The sequence below is a fragment of the Acipenser ruthenus genome, chromosome 17 (assembly GCF_902713425.1).
Source record: "Acipenser ruthenus chromosome 17, fAciRut3.2 maternal haplotype, whole genome shotgun sequence".
NCBI classification, from domain to species: domain Eukaryota; kingdom Metazoa; phylum Chordata; class Actinopteri; order Acipenseriformes; family Acipenseridae; genus Acipenser; species Acipenser ruthenus.
Window position 1 is genome coordinate 1742024 of NC_081205.1, and position 17358 is coordinate 1759381.

Here is a 17358-nt window from a genome sequence, read left to right on the forward strand (position 1 = left end):
TGACTGTAGCCTTCCCCCATTAATTAAATACATATTTATACCAGTCACAAAATAAAGCGTTACCAAGACATCAGCATTCTCTTACTTTGATTCCTCATCCCGAGCGATTAAGAGGGATATGTGGTTGGATGCAGAGGCTGTCCGCAGGATATCAACCGCCCTGAAAGAAAAAACATTTCAAAGTTTGCAATGTCTGAAGGGGAAGAGGTGGGACAGTAATGCTCTAGTCATGCTGTGCTAATAAAAACATACATGAATCAACACAGGCTGTCTGCAGTGTTTATTAGAATACCTGTCATTGGTCACACCTCCCAAACTCTCATTATTAACATCCAAAACAAGATCACCAGGTTGTAGTCTCCCTGTAGTAAAGAAAAAACACCATGAAATTAGGAGCAGCACACTGCGTCTTCCTGCAAACCTCTCCCATCAATAACCAGTGACCAAAATACACTCCCTTTATTCATTTTTATTATTCCATTGTGTGAGCTTATAATCAGATAATGTTTTAGTTTTTCTGCATGTTCAAAAAAAAAAGTACTATAGTACCTGAAAGTTACAAACGCCAAAACTGTGTTTTCTTATTATTATAAAGACATTATTGAATAGAATACAGAATATACTATACATGCATGTAGACCTTTAATTAATAAAACTAACTATTGATAATAATACAAGTTTGCAGACCCTTATAAACGCTTCCCACAGTAAAAGCACAGCAAAGTGTAATGAAGCACAGTGAAAGCATAGGTAAGCATTGTAAAGCAGGTATGGTAAACTATGGTAAATGCCTAGTTAACCATGGTAAAAGCAGGGTAAAACTGCAATGTTACTGTGCAATATTACTGTGGTAAACTTTCATAAGGGGAGTTACAGACACATTACAAACACATTTCTGATGTATGATAACCTTGAGCTTCTGTTGTACATCGATAGTGTAAAAATGTATCAAACATCGCAGGACAAGCCCATACCGTCTCTGTCAGCAACCCCTCCAGGAAGAATCCTCTTGATATAAATGCCATACTCTTCACCGGTGTGCTCTCGATACCCTCCAATGATTTTTACACCTGCGGTAAAAGTGGCATTTTATTTTTAAAATGTTTTAAAAAATAACTGAAAAAAGCAGAAGAGGAGAATCTGAATGGGAAGCTCACCCAGGCCGTGCTGACAACGAGAGAACACCAAGCGCTGGACAGCCCTGTTTATTCCGTGCGGGCCCATCATCATCCTGGACACACAACAAAGACACCAGCATACTCAGTGCAGGGATGGAGGGAAGACTCCCATTGCATAGCAGTGTCACCCATTCCAGGATTTACCACCAGCTTCATTAGCCACGGCGTCTAGGTAACAAGCTCAGGTGTGTCTTTTTAAACATAGTAAAACCAGGAATGCATCAAACTGCTATGCAGTAGGAGTCTTATTTCCACCCCTGTGGGTGAGCAAATGGTAATACTTCCACTCCTAGAAAATATGGGCTGTTGTTTTAAAATTGATTGAGTTTAATTTAATTTTTAATTACCCTGAATTAAAATAAACCTGGTACAGTTGAAAGCAAGCTATTTTTTTCCCCCAACCTCATTTATGCATTGGTTTCCTTTTGCAGCATATCATTTTGTTACAATCCTTTATAAATTCTGTTATATGAATAACCAATAGATTTCAAGCCATGTCTGGTCGAATATTCAAACGTGTATCCCAGAGCTAATAGAAAATAGATAACGCTGTGGGTACCCCTTCAAGCGTGAGACTGCCTGCTCATTAAAACTCTGTTCTGTATATATTGAGATCTATGCAGGGATAGCCAGGTGCTGATTAAGATAGAGGTCTGACAGTAAGAACTGGCAACACAATGCAGCACCTACCAGTTAAATAATCTGTCCCGATCATTATTAAATAAAGTAGCAACTAGACAAGGACAGAACGGGGTGAATGCGATCAGACTTTAGATCAATCAAAAGAATTAATCCTACATTCTATCCGGTTCTGTATTTATAGAATGGATCGCGTTTGTTTTTAAATCAGTTAATCCGTTTACTTTGAATTTGTTGCTTAATCACAAATCAATAATCTTTCAAGAGCCCTGTTCCAGCAAATCCTGTCGGTTTGCTCTGCACCGTGTTTAATCCGCCCCACAGACAGTAAGAACCATGTTATTAAGAGGTTGTCAAGAGTTTAGGGCACAATGCGAAACTGAGTTTATTTGTTCAAACGCACACTGTACAGCCTAACAGTCAAGAAGCCACCCCCACAAGCCAACAAAATAACTGTTACAGAAAAGAAATTCATGAAACCAATAGATCTTATTACTATCCGTGTAAATTAGCAAAGTGTATTTTCTACCGTAATACACTTTGACGCACAGAAAATGTAAATAGAAGACAACTGTGCACATGGACTGGGGTAAGTTCTATCTAGGTTAATGAACGCTAAACCACATTCTGCAAATGTTACACTTAGTGAAGAGAATTATCTCTGAACCTCAAATGAAATAGTTACTACCAGTAAAGCTTTGTAATCCCCTTTAATCTCCTTTACCCTCCTCACACCCCTAGAGGAAACACAATGAGCATTAACACAACCCCACGCTGTGCAGCCACCTGCTCAATCTCTATCAGAGAAACGTTTATATTGCAGGCTCGCTGTACACACAACTGCAGGTTCTCTTGTATTGTACACTGACAGGAGTCTGTCCCGCGCAATCACATGAAGTATGCTGTTGCTTTTGTCACTGCCTAAACAGAGTCTGTGATCACGTCTGAGTTCTAAGATTGAAAATCAATCTTTATTTAACTACAGTATAAAGCATTTTAAAAAAAAAACTTACTAGAAACAGTAAAAGAAAATACATTTCTGCACCACAATAGAGGATTCAAATGTTCAGAACTGGAGAAACAGAGTTTCAAATGGATAACTTTCTGTCACCTCCCTCTGCCATTTCCTGTTGATCAGCATAGCATCAGATTGCACTGCCAATTTTTTATTTACATTGTCTGCATTATTATTCTATCACTGTACAAACAAACTGATGAACTGCAGCCTACAAATAAGCAGAACTATTACTCCATCAGCAGTGTGTTTCAAACCCTCTGGACACACAGTGCAATCACCAATGCAATAAACAAACCTACTGGTTTTTTGTGGTTTTTTTTTTTTTTTTTTTTTTGGTTGTTGTTCCCAGCGGCTGAAAAACAAATGTAAGAAAACAGATATATTGTGACGTACCAGTATAAAAGAGACAAGCCATCAAATCTTTCAGGTTCTGCTTCGTCATGTGGAAGCAAGGACATTTTAAACGGAGAGGTAAACTCAAAGTCTCAGAAGACACAGCAGTCAGTCACTCAGTGTGGAAGAGATGAAGGTTCAAACCGGGAGTGTCCAGACAGAGGCAGAGGCACTAGCGTGCCTTCATATTTAATCTCTCTTGATATCCGTGTGTTACATGCTCTAATTCACCTATTGCACTAACGCACTCCGCAGACTCGAAGCACCTCAGAGTCCCGTCAACAGAAACAGATATTACCATTCCAGCCCTGCTTCCCTGTGCTTTGTTTAGGGAAAGGATTAAGAGAAAGATATTAAATGTCCATCTGGCCACAGCCCTCGTTAATAGAAAGCTCTCGTGTTGGCAGACAATGCCAAGCGCACTGACCTGCTAACATAGGACTAATTAATTCCTTTATTTTTAAAATTGGTCTGGCTTTAGGATGCTGTGCTAACTAAATAAGCCATTTACTATGATTGGACCCTGTACCGTTGAATAACTTTGGTTTGTGTAACGTAGAGGAGAGAGGTATCTGTGGGCCACGATGCTGAAAAGGTGGAGTCCATGACTCCTTTCAAGGACCGAATCCTCGAGATCACCTTCAACGCAGACGTACACGCGGGCTTGCAGTGGAACTTCCGCCCCCAGGAGTCCGAAGTATATGTACGTTTCGGATCACGCTTTCAATGTGATATTGCAGCACTGCTTTCTGTTCTGATTTGAGCGTGGGTTTGCCCTCTCCAGAAGAGAATGCCTCATCATGCATTGCTTGAATCGAGTGTTAGTAATTTACCTGCATTCTGTAACGTTACAAATTATTGGGACAAAAGGGGATAGGTCCTCTTGCAACAGGCAATACTGCCACCACCCATCAGTCAGACACCTTCGCAAAACAGCAATCTCGCTGATTGCAAATGCCAATGCACATTATAGAGCAGGGAGGATTATTTGCAGATATAGAGATCTGTCCTCTGGGTGCATTTTCTAACAGGAAAGTGTTTTGTTTTTATCCACTGTAGTGATAGAAATGTTATTCTGTCGTAGGTTGCCCCGGGTGAAACTGCTTTAGCCTTTTATAAGGCAAAAAATCCCACCGACAAACCTGTGATAGGAATCTGTACCTACAATGTGGTCCCCTTTGAAGCTGTACTTTAATAAAATACAGGTACGGAAACGCAAGAACATGGTGATGATTGCTTTCAAACCAGCTGCAGCACCACTTCACAACAATAGGAGTTTTAAGTTTCTGGTGTGAAGACTACTTATTGTTTCTACAGTAACTGAGCTAAGAATGATTTCAATGCAGAAAGCATACGCATGCTGGTGAGGTCCAGCATACCAGGAATTAGACCTGTAGTGCAGTTCCAGTACAGGGAGCTTTCACATGTGTCCACTTGTAGCTGTATTAGCGTTCACATCACTGTGAAGAACACAAGCAGACAGGACACAAAACTGACAGAGACACTGTGATCAAAATGTAGTTGGTACACAGCAGAGCTGAAATACAAAATTCCCTTTTCAAGTGTTTACAGCATGTGTGTAATGCCTCTTCATCTCCAGTGTTTACAGCATGTGTGTAATGCCGCTTCATCTCCAGTGTTTACAGCATGTGTGTAATGCCTCTTCATCTCCAGTGTTTACAGCATGTGTGTAATGCCTCTTCACCTCCAGTGTTTACAGCATGTGTGTAATGCCTCTTCACCTCCAGTGTTTACAGCATGTGTGTAATGCCTCTTCATCTCCAGTGTTTACAGCATGTGTGTAATGCCTCTTCATCTCCAGTGTTTACAGCATGTGTGTAATGCCTCTTCATCTCCAGTGTTTACAGCATGTGTGAGGACACCACCACACTGTCCTACACGTTCTTCGAAGCAAAGGAAGGGCAGAAGCTGCCGCTGCCTGGACAGAGCTGAAGGAAACGGATGGGTGAGGGCAGCAATTCTGAGGCATTCAAGATTAAACTGGAGATTTAAAAAAAAAAAAAAATTCTAACAAACCTGCCTAATCAAACAGAAAGATTCAGAAACATGTACTGTAGTTATACTCTGTCCTGGATTATTTAATGTATTTTACTAAGCACACATGTTTTAAAATTTTTTTTTTTAATGTATGGATGCCCTTATTCTGTATAGGATGTAATACAATTAACCCAGTAAATAATACAAATAAAACTAAAGAGATTGAAGCAAAATAAAATATCCATTTGTAATGGCACTTCTTTATTTGCTGCTATGAGCTTCACAGTGGGAAACGAAGGTACTAGAAAATCGAGACAGTAAGAGACACGATCAGGCGTGACTGCTCGGACCATGCATACAGGCTCCAGCGTGTTGAAAAGTTTGAGGAACACACCACTCTATACATAAGTGCACTGGTGTGATTTATTTCATACCCAAACTGAATTTAAATTAGGGTTAATGTTTGGATTAACCCCAACAAGTTATTAACCCAGCAGATGAAGCTGATTAACTGTCTGCTTGTTTTTTAAACTGAAGGCACTAGAAGTGAAAACCTGAAATGAAAAGGCACTATTATAACTGCAGCTGATACTGTTAAAGAGGGCATGCGTTCTGATTGTTGATCGCAGTACCATGTACAGAGCTTTGAACTCTGCTTCTGATTAAACTGATAGACAAACAGCCGCAGTCTGTGCTTTTGACAGAAGTGGTTTTTGGCACATCCAGCTTGGTCAAAGGTTAGACGTCTGATTTGTGTTGCTGTAATTTTATAATTTTTTTTTGTATGAAGTATTTCACCAGGAGTAAACTTATCGAGATGGAACCAGAGACCCTGCATGGTATTTTCAGGGTTAACAAAAGCGTCAAAGTGGTTGATTAGAGCACTCTGTACCCCCTCCGGGATAAGCCACTGCTGCATTTCAGTGGAGTCTTTTACAGCACTGGGGAATGTTCCTGCACTGCATCAATCACAGATCCGGGGTTATAAATCGCTGGCTCATGAAATCCAAAGGGGATTCCACAGCTGTAAACTGCTTTAATAAAATCTGCCTGTGGCTTCTCATAGCAGTGTATCTGTTGATCAAATCAAATCCACTCTTCTCCAGCTTTCCTACAAATGGTTTTGTTTCTTGGGACCCTCTTAACACTGTCCCAATACTGAGAGATGCTTGACGTCTTGGTTATATTAGACTTAGGCAGGGGGTGCATTAACGCTGGGCTAATACTCTGAAGCACTGGGCAAGGCTGCTTTAATTTGCAGACTGCAAAGTGCTGGCACTGAACCAGCGCTGTCAGCCCCACCTACTCTTTAAGGTCACACTGTCACATGATTTCAAGGGAATGAGGAGAGCTGTGCAGTCTCAGCACAGCAGGGTTAGAGGAGAACGGTGAGAACTCATTACTGGAGAATCCGATCTTAGAACTACCCAGAATGCTTGCATACGCCACAGCAAGAGTAAAACAAGATTCAAACGACAAAGCAGCTTCCCCTTTAAACTAATCAGCTGCCAGGTTTACGGTGACTCTAGCTGCAGTCCTTCTCCACCCACAAACAAACAAGTAATACATGCATATGTAAAAAATAAAAAAACCCTGCTCTATATACTGAACTATAATATAATGAACTAGTGGCATGACAGTAACATTCTGCATGGAAACATGAATCTCATATTTTATTTAAAAGCTAAAGAACAAATAAGAACAGGGCAAGGCAAGGCTGCTTCCGCTTGGCCATGCTCAGAATTAACACCTTTTACCACACAGGCGGCTTGCATGAAAAAAAAAAAAATATATATATATATATATATATATATATATATATATATATATATATATATATGCATTGTTTATTTCTGTTTTTTTAGCAGAAAGGAACTCACAAGTTAGCCACAAAGCATATCTTTTACATTACTGATGAAGAATGTTCTGTATTAAGTTCTCTGCCCATCTATCACACAGTAACAATAAAGAGAGCTACGGTCTGTACAAAAAAGGGTTTAATAATTGTATTTTTAAAAAAGCTGTTATTTTATCTGAAATCAATACAGTAAGTGTTTGTATTTAATACAATATAAATACATATTTTTATATAGCGTCCTTCACGCCATGGCATCCCAGAGCGCTGTGCAAACTTTAAAAATAAACCATTAGTTCACGTGTGCACAGTAGTTACAAACAATTATTTAAAAGCACATTCAAAAAAGAATGTTTTCAATTTCGATTTAAAAGAATCCAGTGTTTCAACCTGCCTACCTGTAACCGCAATAGAGTTCCACAACCGAGGAGCACAACAGCAAAAAGATCCAGCTGTTTTAAGACAACTTTTTTGGAACAACTCAAAGTTCAGCATTTTCCGATCTCAAAGAACGACTGGGAACATACAAAGTTAGTAGTTCTTGGAGATAGTGTGTCCCTAATCCAATGAAGGACCTTATAAGTTATTACAGCAACTTTAAAATCAATTTGGTAGCTCGCTGGTAACCAATGTAAGGATCGGAGCACTGGGGTAAGGGTTTATAAGGGAAACAGCAGACACCACGAACAAAATGTATAAATTATGTTTTAATAAAAGGGAAAAATATAATGCAATATATATCTTTGGAGGGGCATGATATAATGGAGGTATTGTTTTTCTGTATTTGATATATATACAGTGTGTATATATATATATATATATATATATATATATATATATATATATATATATATATATATATATGTGCACTCAGCTTGCTGGTACTGTACTGTATAATCAGCAGTGACCCTTCTTGGGAATGTTATTACGTGCACCACTGCACACTAACCCAATTCTCACTTCTGCAAGGGGCCTGAAAGCTCAGGGTTACAGAGGTTATGAAACCAATACCTTTCTAGCTCCAGAATCCAGTGAGCCTCTGCAATAAACCACGGCCCTGCTGCACAGTGCGATGCTGTTTCACTACCCTTTCTACTCGCATGCAGCGCTGCAAGGTGCTGGCTTTCCTTGCACGCATCACCTCAAGCCTGTTTCCTTAAGCCAAACCTGCTCACAGTACGAGATGAACAAACAGTATGTAAAAAAACAATAAATAATAAAACAGTAACACTGGATACTATCCGTTTATCATTCTACTGTGACAGCGTGATAGAAATGCCTCTTGCATCATTATAGTGATGTATCAACCAGAGCTTTAACACCCGAGCTAAGTGAAGCGGTTCAAAGCTTTGTCGTCTTTGGTTTCACACATTGGTGCGGATTGGGCTAATGTACCAAGCGGACCAGCTGAAGACACAGCTGCTCATGTTGGTTTGTGCTGATTGCTGCTTTCCTCGGCCTCTGTGGATAGTGGAGATCTCAATCCCTGTAATAAAAGAATCATTTCCTGCAGCTCTCAAAGATACTTTCAAAGTGCACTTGTTTTGTTTGCCTGGTTTCACTGTATTTTGCAGGTGCCAGATCAAAGCGATGGAGTGTGGCTGGGTTTGCTAAAAATACATTTTGCAGGCACAGCTAGCTAGCAACAGGAACTTCTATTATTGAGTATGCATGAGAACAGGACAATATTTTTTTGCATATATTTCTACACGATCTCCCTAGGAGTCCTGTGAGGTTCCAACGTGATTTCCGAGATGTTCCATGTTCCATACTGTATATATAAATCCCAGCACAAAAAGAAAATAAATTGTATTTTTATGATCCCTGTGATTTACCTATTGGAAAATTAACATGTGAATTGTAATCATATATCACCACCCTTAATAACAAGAAAAAAACAGTTCTATATGGAAAACAAGCAATTACACAGAAACACAACACAGTATTGTTCATTTATTACGTTTCTGGTATTTTTTTTGACAAACATCAGTGTCTTTTTATATTATGAAAATGTTGTGATATATCAACATACATGAACATTAATGCAAGTTCCTTTTTCAATCTGTAGGTGTGAAGGGAGGTTTTTCATTGTGCTTGGGTACTGCTCTGCAGAACTGCATAGACACTCAAGCAGAAGTTGTGCACCAATAAGGTGAGGTCGCTACCTTTGTATTTGAAGGCTCTGTACTGCACAAGTATGCCACAGCAAATTATCTGCTTATTAAATTTGAAGCAATTCCAAAAGAAATGAATAAATCAAGCACAGCGCACAAAATAATATGAAGTATGTCAGTCAACAGCTGGCCTACCTCATGTGACAATCACCGCTTCCATTGCTAGAAGTGCGGTATGTAGGGCAGAGCAGAGCGTGAACAGGCTATTGCTAGCGGTGTGGTTTCACATGAAAGAGCACCGCAAGACAGTTCAGTATTTCACTTTGCAGCTGAAGCAGCCTGCATTCTTTATTTTTTTGCTGTTGCTGCATTTTGTTTAATATGTCATGGTGTTTGTATCTGATTGAGTGCTCCATGGTTCTGTAGCTTCAGTATTGAATTGTTATAACATCTAAATCCATTCAGCTTGCTTTGAGCTGGGTTGGAAATCCTAAGGGTAACACTTTACCTGAAGTGTCTCCAATTACTGTGTATTTACATAGTAGTTACTTAGTAAATACAGGTGTACTTACACATCATTACAATGTTATTATGATAGTTACAATGCACTTAATGTGCAAATCTTTGTGCATGATATAACCCTAACCCCTAACCCTTTTCTGATACAATTGTGTACTTGCACATATTTGAAGTGAGTTGCTCTTTAACATCAGGGCTGCTTTGGTCTAAAGGGTCCGTTTGCTTGCAGCTTGGAATCAGCAGAGGCTGTGTTGGTAAGCAGAGAGACGACTGCTCCCTGTGGAAACAAATCCCCTGTTGAAATCATGGCAATGGGACATATTTTCAAAGTGTTTACTCCAGTCTTGAATAAACACCTGTTAATACAGCAAAGCTAAAACCAAACAACCAGGTAATAGAAGAATGCAAAGTCCCCAAGCACCTACCAGCTGTTTGTTTCTCATTTGACAACGTTAATAAAGATTGAAGGAAACGCTTTGAAAATATGGTCCCATGTTCTGTGGTAGCAGTTTTCGGAAACAAACTTGACCTGTAAACAGAGTATGAGCACGGCTGCAAAACCAACCTCTTCGTCTGAACGCTGTGGAGTGAGGGCTTCCAGTTTCTCATGACATTACCCAACAGCAAAGCGCAGGGGCCCCTGATACGTTTGAAACCACTGAGACCACCGTGACTCATTTCATCCAGCCTTCCTTCTCTGCACATTCTAATAACAGTGAAGCAGACCCTTCACTTTGTTACCACACACACACACACAAACCAGACACATACACACACACAAACCAGACACACCAGACACACACACACACACACAGGGCTCCTGGCTACCGTGGAAGACGTAAACGATCTGAAGCTGACAATTTTAAAGGTGCTCATCTGGCTTAGACCTTTTATGAAGCGACTGAAGACAATACAAGTTCCAGAGTTAAAGATATGTCGGTCTTACGAACTCCCTCCGTTCCCGATGTGTTCTTATCTGTGGGGGTTACGCTGCATGTGTGCAGTAAATCAATGCCATCGCTAAGATATTTCTTTTTAAACTTACAGTGAAGCGGTCCTTTTTTCTTTATAATTGATGTAGATATGTTATATATTTTTTAATGAACTGGCAGAAGTAGCTATCTCTGCACAGATGAAGCAGGAGAGTACAGCAGGTTTCCTCTGTGTGAGGGGGCCTGTCGAGGACGTTCTTGATGATGCGTGCAATATAGACCGCTTTTTCAGGCAATATTGAGTTTGAAGAACAGAAACACAGAGCAGACAATATCAGCAAGAGCACTGGAAAACACTGAAGTCAACGTGGAGTAGAAAGACTACGGGTCACAAAGCAATTCATCTAAAGATTGTTTTTTAAGAAAACGGTTGAGGTTTCTTCTCCAGTTCTCATTAGGGTTATGAACAGGCTTTTAACAATGTATTCAATGAAAGGAGTTCTAGGTTTGTGAACACTGTCCCGTTTTTTTATTTTTTATTCTAAGATCAAGGCTATTTTAAGAGCCGCTGTACAGCAGCACATGGAAACCAGCTTCAACAAAGAGACAAAGATGATGATCTTTCAAGAAAATACCAAGAAAAACCAAACATTTTAAAAATACACTTGTGAAAAGATAATTTTATTTTATTTACAGGTGCTGTTTCATTTTAAAATTTAAAAAAAACCCTAAGGCAAATAATTTCTAACCAAATTCAAACACATTCTCTGTTGTGGCTTGTGGTATGGTACACATATAGTGTATGCAACTTATCAAACACAAAGCAGACAGTTCAGGAAATTGAATCAATCAATGGAAAGTACACAAGTTTGGTTGAGTGCAATTATTTTTGTTTTTACATTTAGAAGCATTAAAAACTAAATAAACGCTATACTCGCCTTAATAATATAAATGCATATAATATGTATTCTACCATGCTTTGCCATGCTTAACAGTGCCTTGTTCTGTGAATCTGTGACGCTCCACTTCATTTTTACCATGGTATAGCACAGTGTAGGTTTAGCATGGTTCTACTAGAGCCACAGATGCACTGGCAGTGAAGTCGCGTTCCCCTTGCACTGCACAGAAACTTGTATTCTGTGTATTCCCCTAGGTTTACATCAAGATCACAAGAGGATGTCAGATATTTACACACAATGTCCTAACTGAAGCATCTGAACCCCAACCCCCCACCCAGATACCTCCAGCCCTGTAGCTTTGAAGGTACTTCTAAAGGTCACCAGCAGCAGCAGAAGCCTATTACACAGAGCGCAAACAGGAACATAGATTGAATCAAGCCAGCTGAAATAAAAAAAACACGCCATGATATTCTGGTAATGGAACCCGACCTAATGCAGACAAGCCTGAGCAGAGGACAGAAAAAACACCATGTCCTCTACAGCTCAATAGACAGCTGAAGCCAGTCCTTATTTAATTTTTACCCACCAAGCATTCTGCAACACAATCTACCTTGCTTACTTTTACACTGTTTATAATGCAATGCAGAGCCCCCTTCATAAAACTCGACCTGAAACTTATTTTTAAGGACTGCCCTGTCTGTCCTTGTGCTAAAGGGGTTCTTTCAACAAAACATATTTTTAAAAAAAATAAAGCGTCAATTAAGCATAAGGGTTTTAATACAGGGCTACTGCTTTTAATAATGAAAACGTTATATTAATGCAACTGCTAGTTTTCAATTCGCCAGTGGAAAGCATTTTGAAAGGCGTTTCTTTAGCGATGTACGCTTGCTGCAATGATGAGGTTTTCTACAGCATAATCTTTCCAATACATATGTACAGACGTGCTCAAATTTGTTGGTACCCTTACAGCTCATTGAAGTAATGCTTCATTCCTCCTGAAAAGTGATGAAATTAAAAGCTATTTTATCATGTATACTTGCATGCCTTTGGTATGTCATAGAATAAAGCAAAGAAGCTGTGAAAATAGATGAATTATTGCTTATTCTACAAAGATATTCTAAAATGGCCTGGACACATTTGTTGGTACCCCTTAGAAAAGATAATAAATAATTGGATTATAGTGATATTTCAAACTAATTAGTTTCTTTAATTAGTATCACACATGTCTCCAATCTTGTAATCAGTTATTCAGCCTATTTAAATGGAGAAAAGTAGTCACTGTGCTGTTTGGTATCATTGTGTGCACCACACTGAACATGGACCAGAGAAAGCAAAGGAGAGAGTTGTCTGAGGAGATCAGAAAGAAAATAATAGACAAGCATGGTAGAGGTAAAGGCTACAAGACCATCTCCAAGCAGCTTGATGTTCCTGTGACAACAGTTGCAAATATTATTAAGAAGTTTAAGGTCGATGGAACTGTAGCCAACCTCCCTGGGCGCGGCCGCAAGAGGAAAATCGACCCCAGAGAGCTGCTTTGCTGCGCCTGGCACAAGGTGCCTTGAATCTGTGCAGGGAACAATGAAATCTCAAGACTATCAAGGCATTCTGGAGCAAAACGTGCTGCCCAGTGTCAGAAAGCTCTGTCTCAGTCGCAGGTCATGGGTCCTCCAACAGGATAATGACCCAAAACACACAGCTAAAAGCACCCAAGAATGGATAAGAACAAAACATTGGACTATTCTGAAGTGGCTTTCTATGAGTCCTGATCTGAATCCTATCGAACATCTATGGAAAGAGCTGAAACTTGCAGTCTGGAGAAGGCACCCATCAAACCTGAGACAGCTGGAGCAGTCTGCTCAGGAAGAGTGGACCAAACTACCTGTTAACAGGTGCAGAAGTCTCATTGAGAGCTACAGAAAACGTTTGATTGCAGTGATTGCCTCTAAAGGTTGTGCAACAAAATATTAGGTTAGCGGTCCCATCATTTTTGTCCATGCCATTTTCATTTGTTTTCTTATTTACAATATTATGTTGAATGAAAAATCAAAAGCAAAGTCTGATTTCTATTAAATATGGAATAAACAATGGTGGATGCCAATTACTTTAGTCAGTTTCAAGTTATTTCAGAGAAAATTGTGCATTCTTCGTTTTTTGTGGAGGGGTACCAACAAATTTGAGCACGTCTGTATATTAAATTAGATCATTCTAGTGGGGCGAATGGTGTGCTATTAGGACAAGCCTTGATGGGCCAAACAGCTTCGCCTCGCTCCCTAACTTTTCTCATGTTCCTTTGTTCTTATGCAGCACACACTGTATATGGTATGCACAATGCTTTTTACTGAACCGTACATAAGGCAAACACTCCTCCGTGCTCAATCCTCTAATGGCTGTACCTCGATTTGGCCATCTCTTCATAGACTGTATCTTGCACTGCTTGTTGGGATCTCTGTTTGGCAAAACACTTCTTAATCTGAAACATAAGGCACACAGTTACCTACCAGATAGAACAGAGAAGATGCATATGATACATTGTGGTTGCTCAGCAATACGACACAATTTACCAGTGGGTTTCAAAGCAGGCATTGTATATTGCTGATAATCTGTTTGAAATATCCCACACACTGGCGTGTTGGGAGCATACTTACATTCGGGAGCTGCCATATTATCAGGGCAACGATACAGAGGATGAGGACACAGACTGCAGCCAGTGATGTGACAATCATTAGGGTCGGGGTCAGCTGGAGACTAGAGCTGGGAGGATTCGGATCTACTGGAGGACACGTCACCTCCTTCACCTCGTCTAAAGAATCCAAACGTTTACAAAAATAACCGTATGCACATCAGAATGTAGACATAGATACACATACTGCAATATCTGTTCACTACACAAGGCTATTCAGAACAGCTCTTCAATGTGTTTCCCAGCAGCCTGTAAACACACTCTTAATCTGCAGTCTCAATTGTTCGTGGGCACGCGACATGGAGTGAGTGTTCGTGTGGGTGCATGCAAGTGTGCCAGTGTGTGCGCGGTGTGGATCTCACTGCAAAGATTCCGTGAATGTTTGCTGCACTGATCTCAGATGACTCTTCTACTGTACAAGGAGCACTGAGTGAGCATCTACTGTGCATAGGTCAGGTCCAGGTACGGCACGGCTGCACTGTGGGACTGTAATACACCTCTGATGTGCTGTAGAGTCAGTCCACAGGAGTACATTATTACACCTTCTCATGTCCGCATGTTTACGGATCACTATTAAAAGGGTATGTACCTTACCTTGAACCACAATCAAAGTCCCAGTAGCTCTAATATTGAGTAACTTCCCAGTTTCCATATCAAGTCTACCAAACTCGCAGAAATACCCATCTGTGTCGCTCTCCATCAGATTGCTGATTATTAGGGTGAGTTTCTTTGTGTCCCCTTCAGTCTTCATGCGGTCAGTGTAGTTCTTTTCTACTGTTATTGTGCTTGACTTGTGGACGTAAAGCACTTGACTTTGCTGGATGAATTTCCTCCTCAGATATAGCCCATCAAAGTCCTCTGAACCTCCGATGCAGGTGATTGTGGCTGACTGTCCCGAATGCGCTCGCACAAACGGAGGTGTCTGTTCAACTGGGGATGAAACACAAAATGTGAGTGTTTATTATCTCTGCAGTCAAGAGACAACTTAATAGCAAAACATATAATCACACACCATCAGCCAGACAGCCGCCTTTCACACAGTGACACGGCTGCTGTAGAGTTCATTGAATCATTGAAAGAAGAAGATTCAATGAAGCAACCATTGCCGCCATTATATCTGTCAGTAAGTAGCTGCTGTCAGTGTGGCACCTCAGTATGATTCATATAGGTTTGCGTAAGTTAACCTCAATTAGTATTGCTTTAGTTTTCTGAAACATTATCATTTAGCTCTTCTGCTTTTCACTGTTTCTGTCCATATCCTGCCTCAGTTTGAATGGCACTCCTTTCTGCATTGTCCATATCCTCCCTCAGTTTGAATGGCATTCCTTCCTACACTGTCCATACCCTCCCTCACTTTGAATGGCACTCCTTTCTGCACTGTCCATATCCTCCCTCACTTTGAATGGCACTCCTTTCTGCACTGTCCATATCCTCCCTCACTTTGAATGGCATTCCTTCCTACACTGTCCATACCCTCCCTCACTTTGAATGGCACTCCTTTCTGCATTGTCCATATCCTCCCTCACTTTGAATGGCACTCCTTTCTGCACTGTCCATATCCTCCCTCACTTTGAATGGCATTCCTTCCTACACTGTCCATACCCTCCCTCACTTTGAATGGCACTCCTTTCTGCACTGTCCATATCCTCCCTCACTTTGAATGGCACTCCTTTCTGCACTGTCCATACCCTCCCTCACTTTGAATGGCACTCCTTTCTGCACTGTCCAGATCCTCCCTCACTTTGAATGGCACTCCTTCCTGCACTGTCCATATCTTCCCTCACTTGTAATGGCATTCCTTGCACTGTTCCCTTATCTTGGTTCCAATACACATTTGAAACTTGGAATAAATCAGTTGGAGTGAGAGCTCAAAAGACATTTGCACTTGAAATCCAGTGGGTAAAAAAACGACTTCAAAGGCGACCATGGTAAACTCCTAATAAGAGAATGGACCTTTGCAATATATAGAGATACATTAAGAAACAACTAAGGTAAACTTTTCTGTTTAGTATTGAAACATTACCACTTGTCGAATTTTCATTGTTGAAAGAATCTCAATACATTAGCAATCACTGTGTAAACTATACAGCAAGTCATTATTTTCGTCTAAGTTTCTAAACAAAATTTGCCGGTACAGTTAAAAAAAAAAAAAAAAAAAAAAAAATATATATATATATATATATATATATATATATATATATATATATATATGAGCTAATATATCTGTATATATATATATATATATATATATATATATATATATATATATATATATATATATATACACACACACACACACACAAACAAACACTGAACTGAATTTGAGTTCTAATTTGATAGTCCTTCATAATCCACAAATGGGTGTACATTATTTATTTATTTATTTTAAAATCTAAATATTCATTTTAAACCTGCATTGCATTCTAGTAAACTTATCAGCACGTATAGCTTCTGCTTAAAGAGGTAGTAACATTATACATTTAAAACTGAGGACACAACTGTATGAATCACGAAAAGTTCAGAGAAATTAAGACAATTCATCTAGTATGAAACATCCTAAGATAAAACCATAAGAAGTGAGACAGACGAACGTTTCGTTGTGCTTCTTTAGGGTCTTTCGCTTTGTTCAGGTATGCTGATATTCTTTATGGTTTATTATTTTCATGAGTAATGGTAGTTCAATTGAAAAGCTGGAATATGTTACAGAAATATCATGCTTACCAGTGTGTGCAGTTTTGGTCAAGGCAAGGAAACTCAGCAGGTAAAAGCCCAGGTAAGACTCCATCTCTCTTCTCTTCTCTCTGCTCATCGCTTGAGAGCGGTCCCCCAGCGAACATATTCAATTTATCTGCTGAGACAGGAAGCCAGGAACCACAGGTTCATGTCACAGCAGAAACAGTGCATGTATGACTTGATAAGACTGAAAGGTCAACAGCCCTGACTGAATCGGATTGCTCTGAAGTGAACTGTTGCTAGCAAAAAGTGGTCTATGCTGGAACCCACCAATTGCACAAAGAGCTGTGTGGTGGTTAGACATCTTCATGAAACCCACTTTCAGATATCAGTGACATTTTACTGTTCATTTTGCAAACTTGACTTATGCATCAAAAAAATGTGTACACAGTGAATTTGT

General features: G+C 39.8%; 2 protein-coding genes across 5 annotated transcripts in view; both read right to left on the bottom strand.

Moving 5' to 3' along the window:
- LOC117422900 (syntaxin-binding protein 4) overlaps positions 1-3608 on the bottom strand; it is a 37125-nt gene extending 33517 nt beyond the window's left edge. Inside the window, exons 1-5 of one of the 3 annotated variants that reach the window (XR_009307539.1) lie at positions 3229-3608; positions 1158-1231; positions 975-1070; positions 293-362; positions 86-160 (exon numbers count right to left, since the gene is read on the bottom strand). Coding sequence is in view for 2 of the 3 variants with exons in the window: in XM_034038133.3 (XP_033894024.3) it covers positions 86-160; positions 293-362; positions 975-1070; positions 1158-1231; positions 3229-3293 (380 nt within the window). In the remaining variant the exon portion in view is untranslated. The remainder of the gene's footprint in view (positions 1-85; positions 161-292; positions 363-974; positions 1071-1157; positions 1232-3228) is intronic. The other 2 variants (XM_034038133.3, XM_058989753.1) reach the window with 2 other exon arrangements.
- A 5527-nt stretch (positions 3609-9135) lies between these two features.
- Positions 9136-17189, bottom strand: LOC117422906 (uncharacterized). Of its 2 annotated transcripts, none has more exons than XM_034038144.3 (5): positions 16947-17189; positions 14820-15155; positions 14191-14345; positions 13939-14015; positions 9136-9991 (listed from the first exon to the last, which is right to left on the bottom strand). In XM_034038144.3, the coding sequence occupies exons 1-5, from the start codon at positions 17032-17034 to the stop codon at positions 9844-9846; spliced, it is 804 nt and encodes a 267-aa protein (XP_033894035.1). In that variant the 5' UTR covers positions 17035-17189; the 3' UTR covers positions 9136-9843. The 2 variants fall into 2 exon arrangements, with proteins under 2 accessions (XP_033894035.1, XP_033894037.1); XM_034038146.3 differs by having other exon boundaries at positions 13895-14015; positions 16947-17184.
- Positions 17190-17358: the final 169 nt, after the last annotated feature.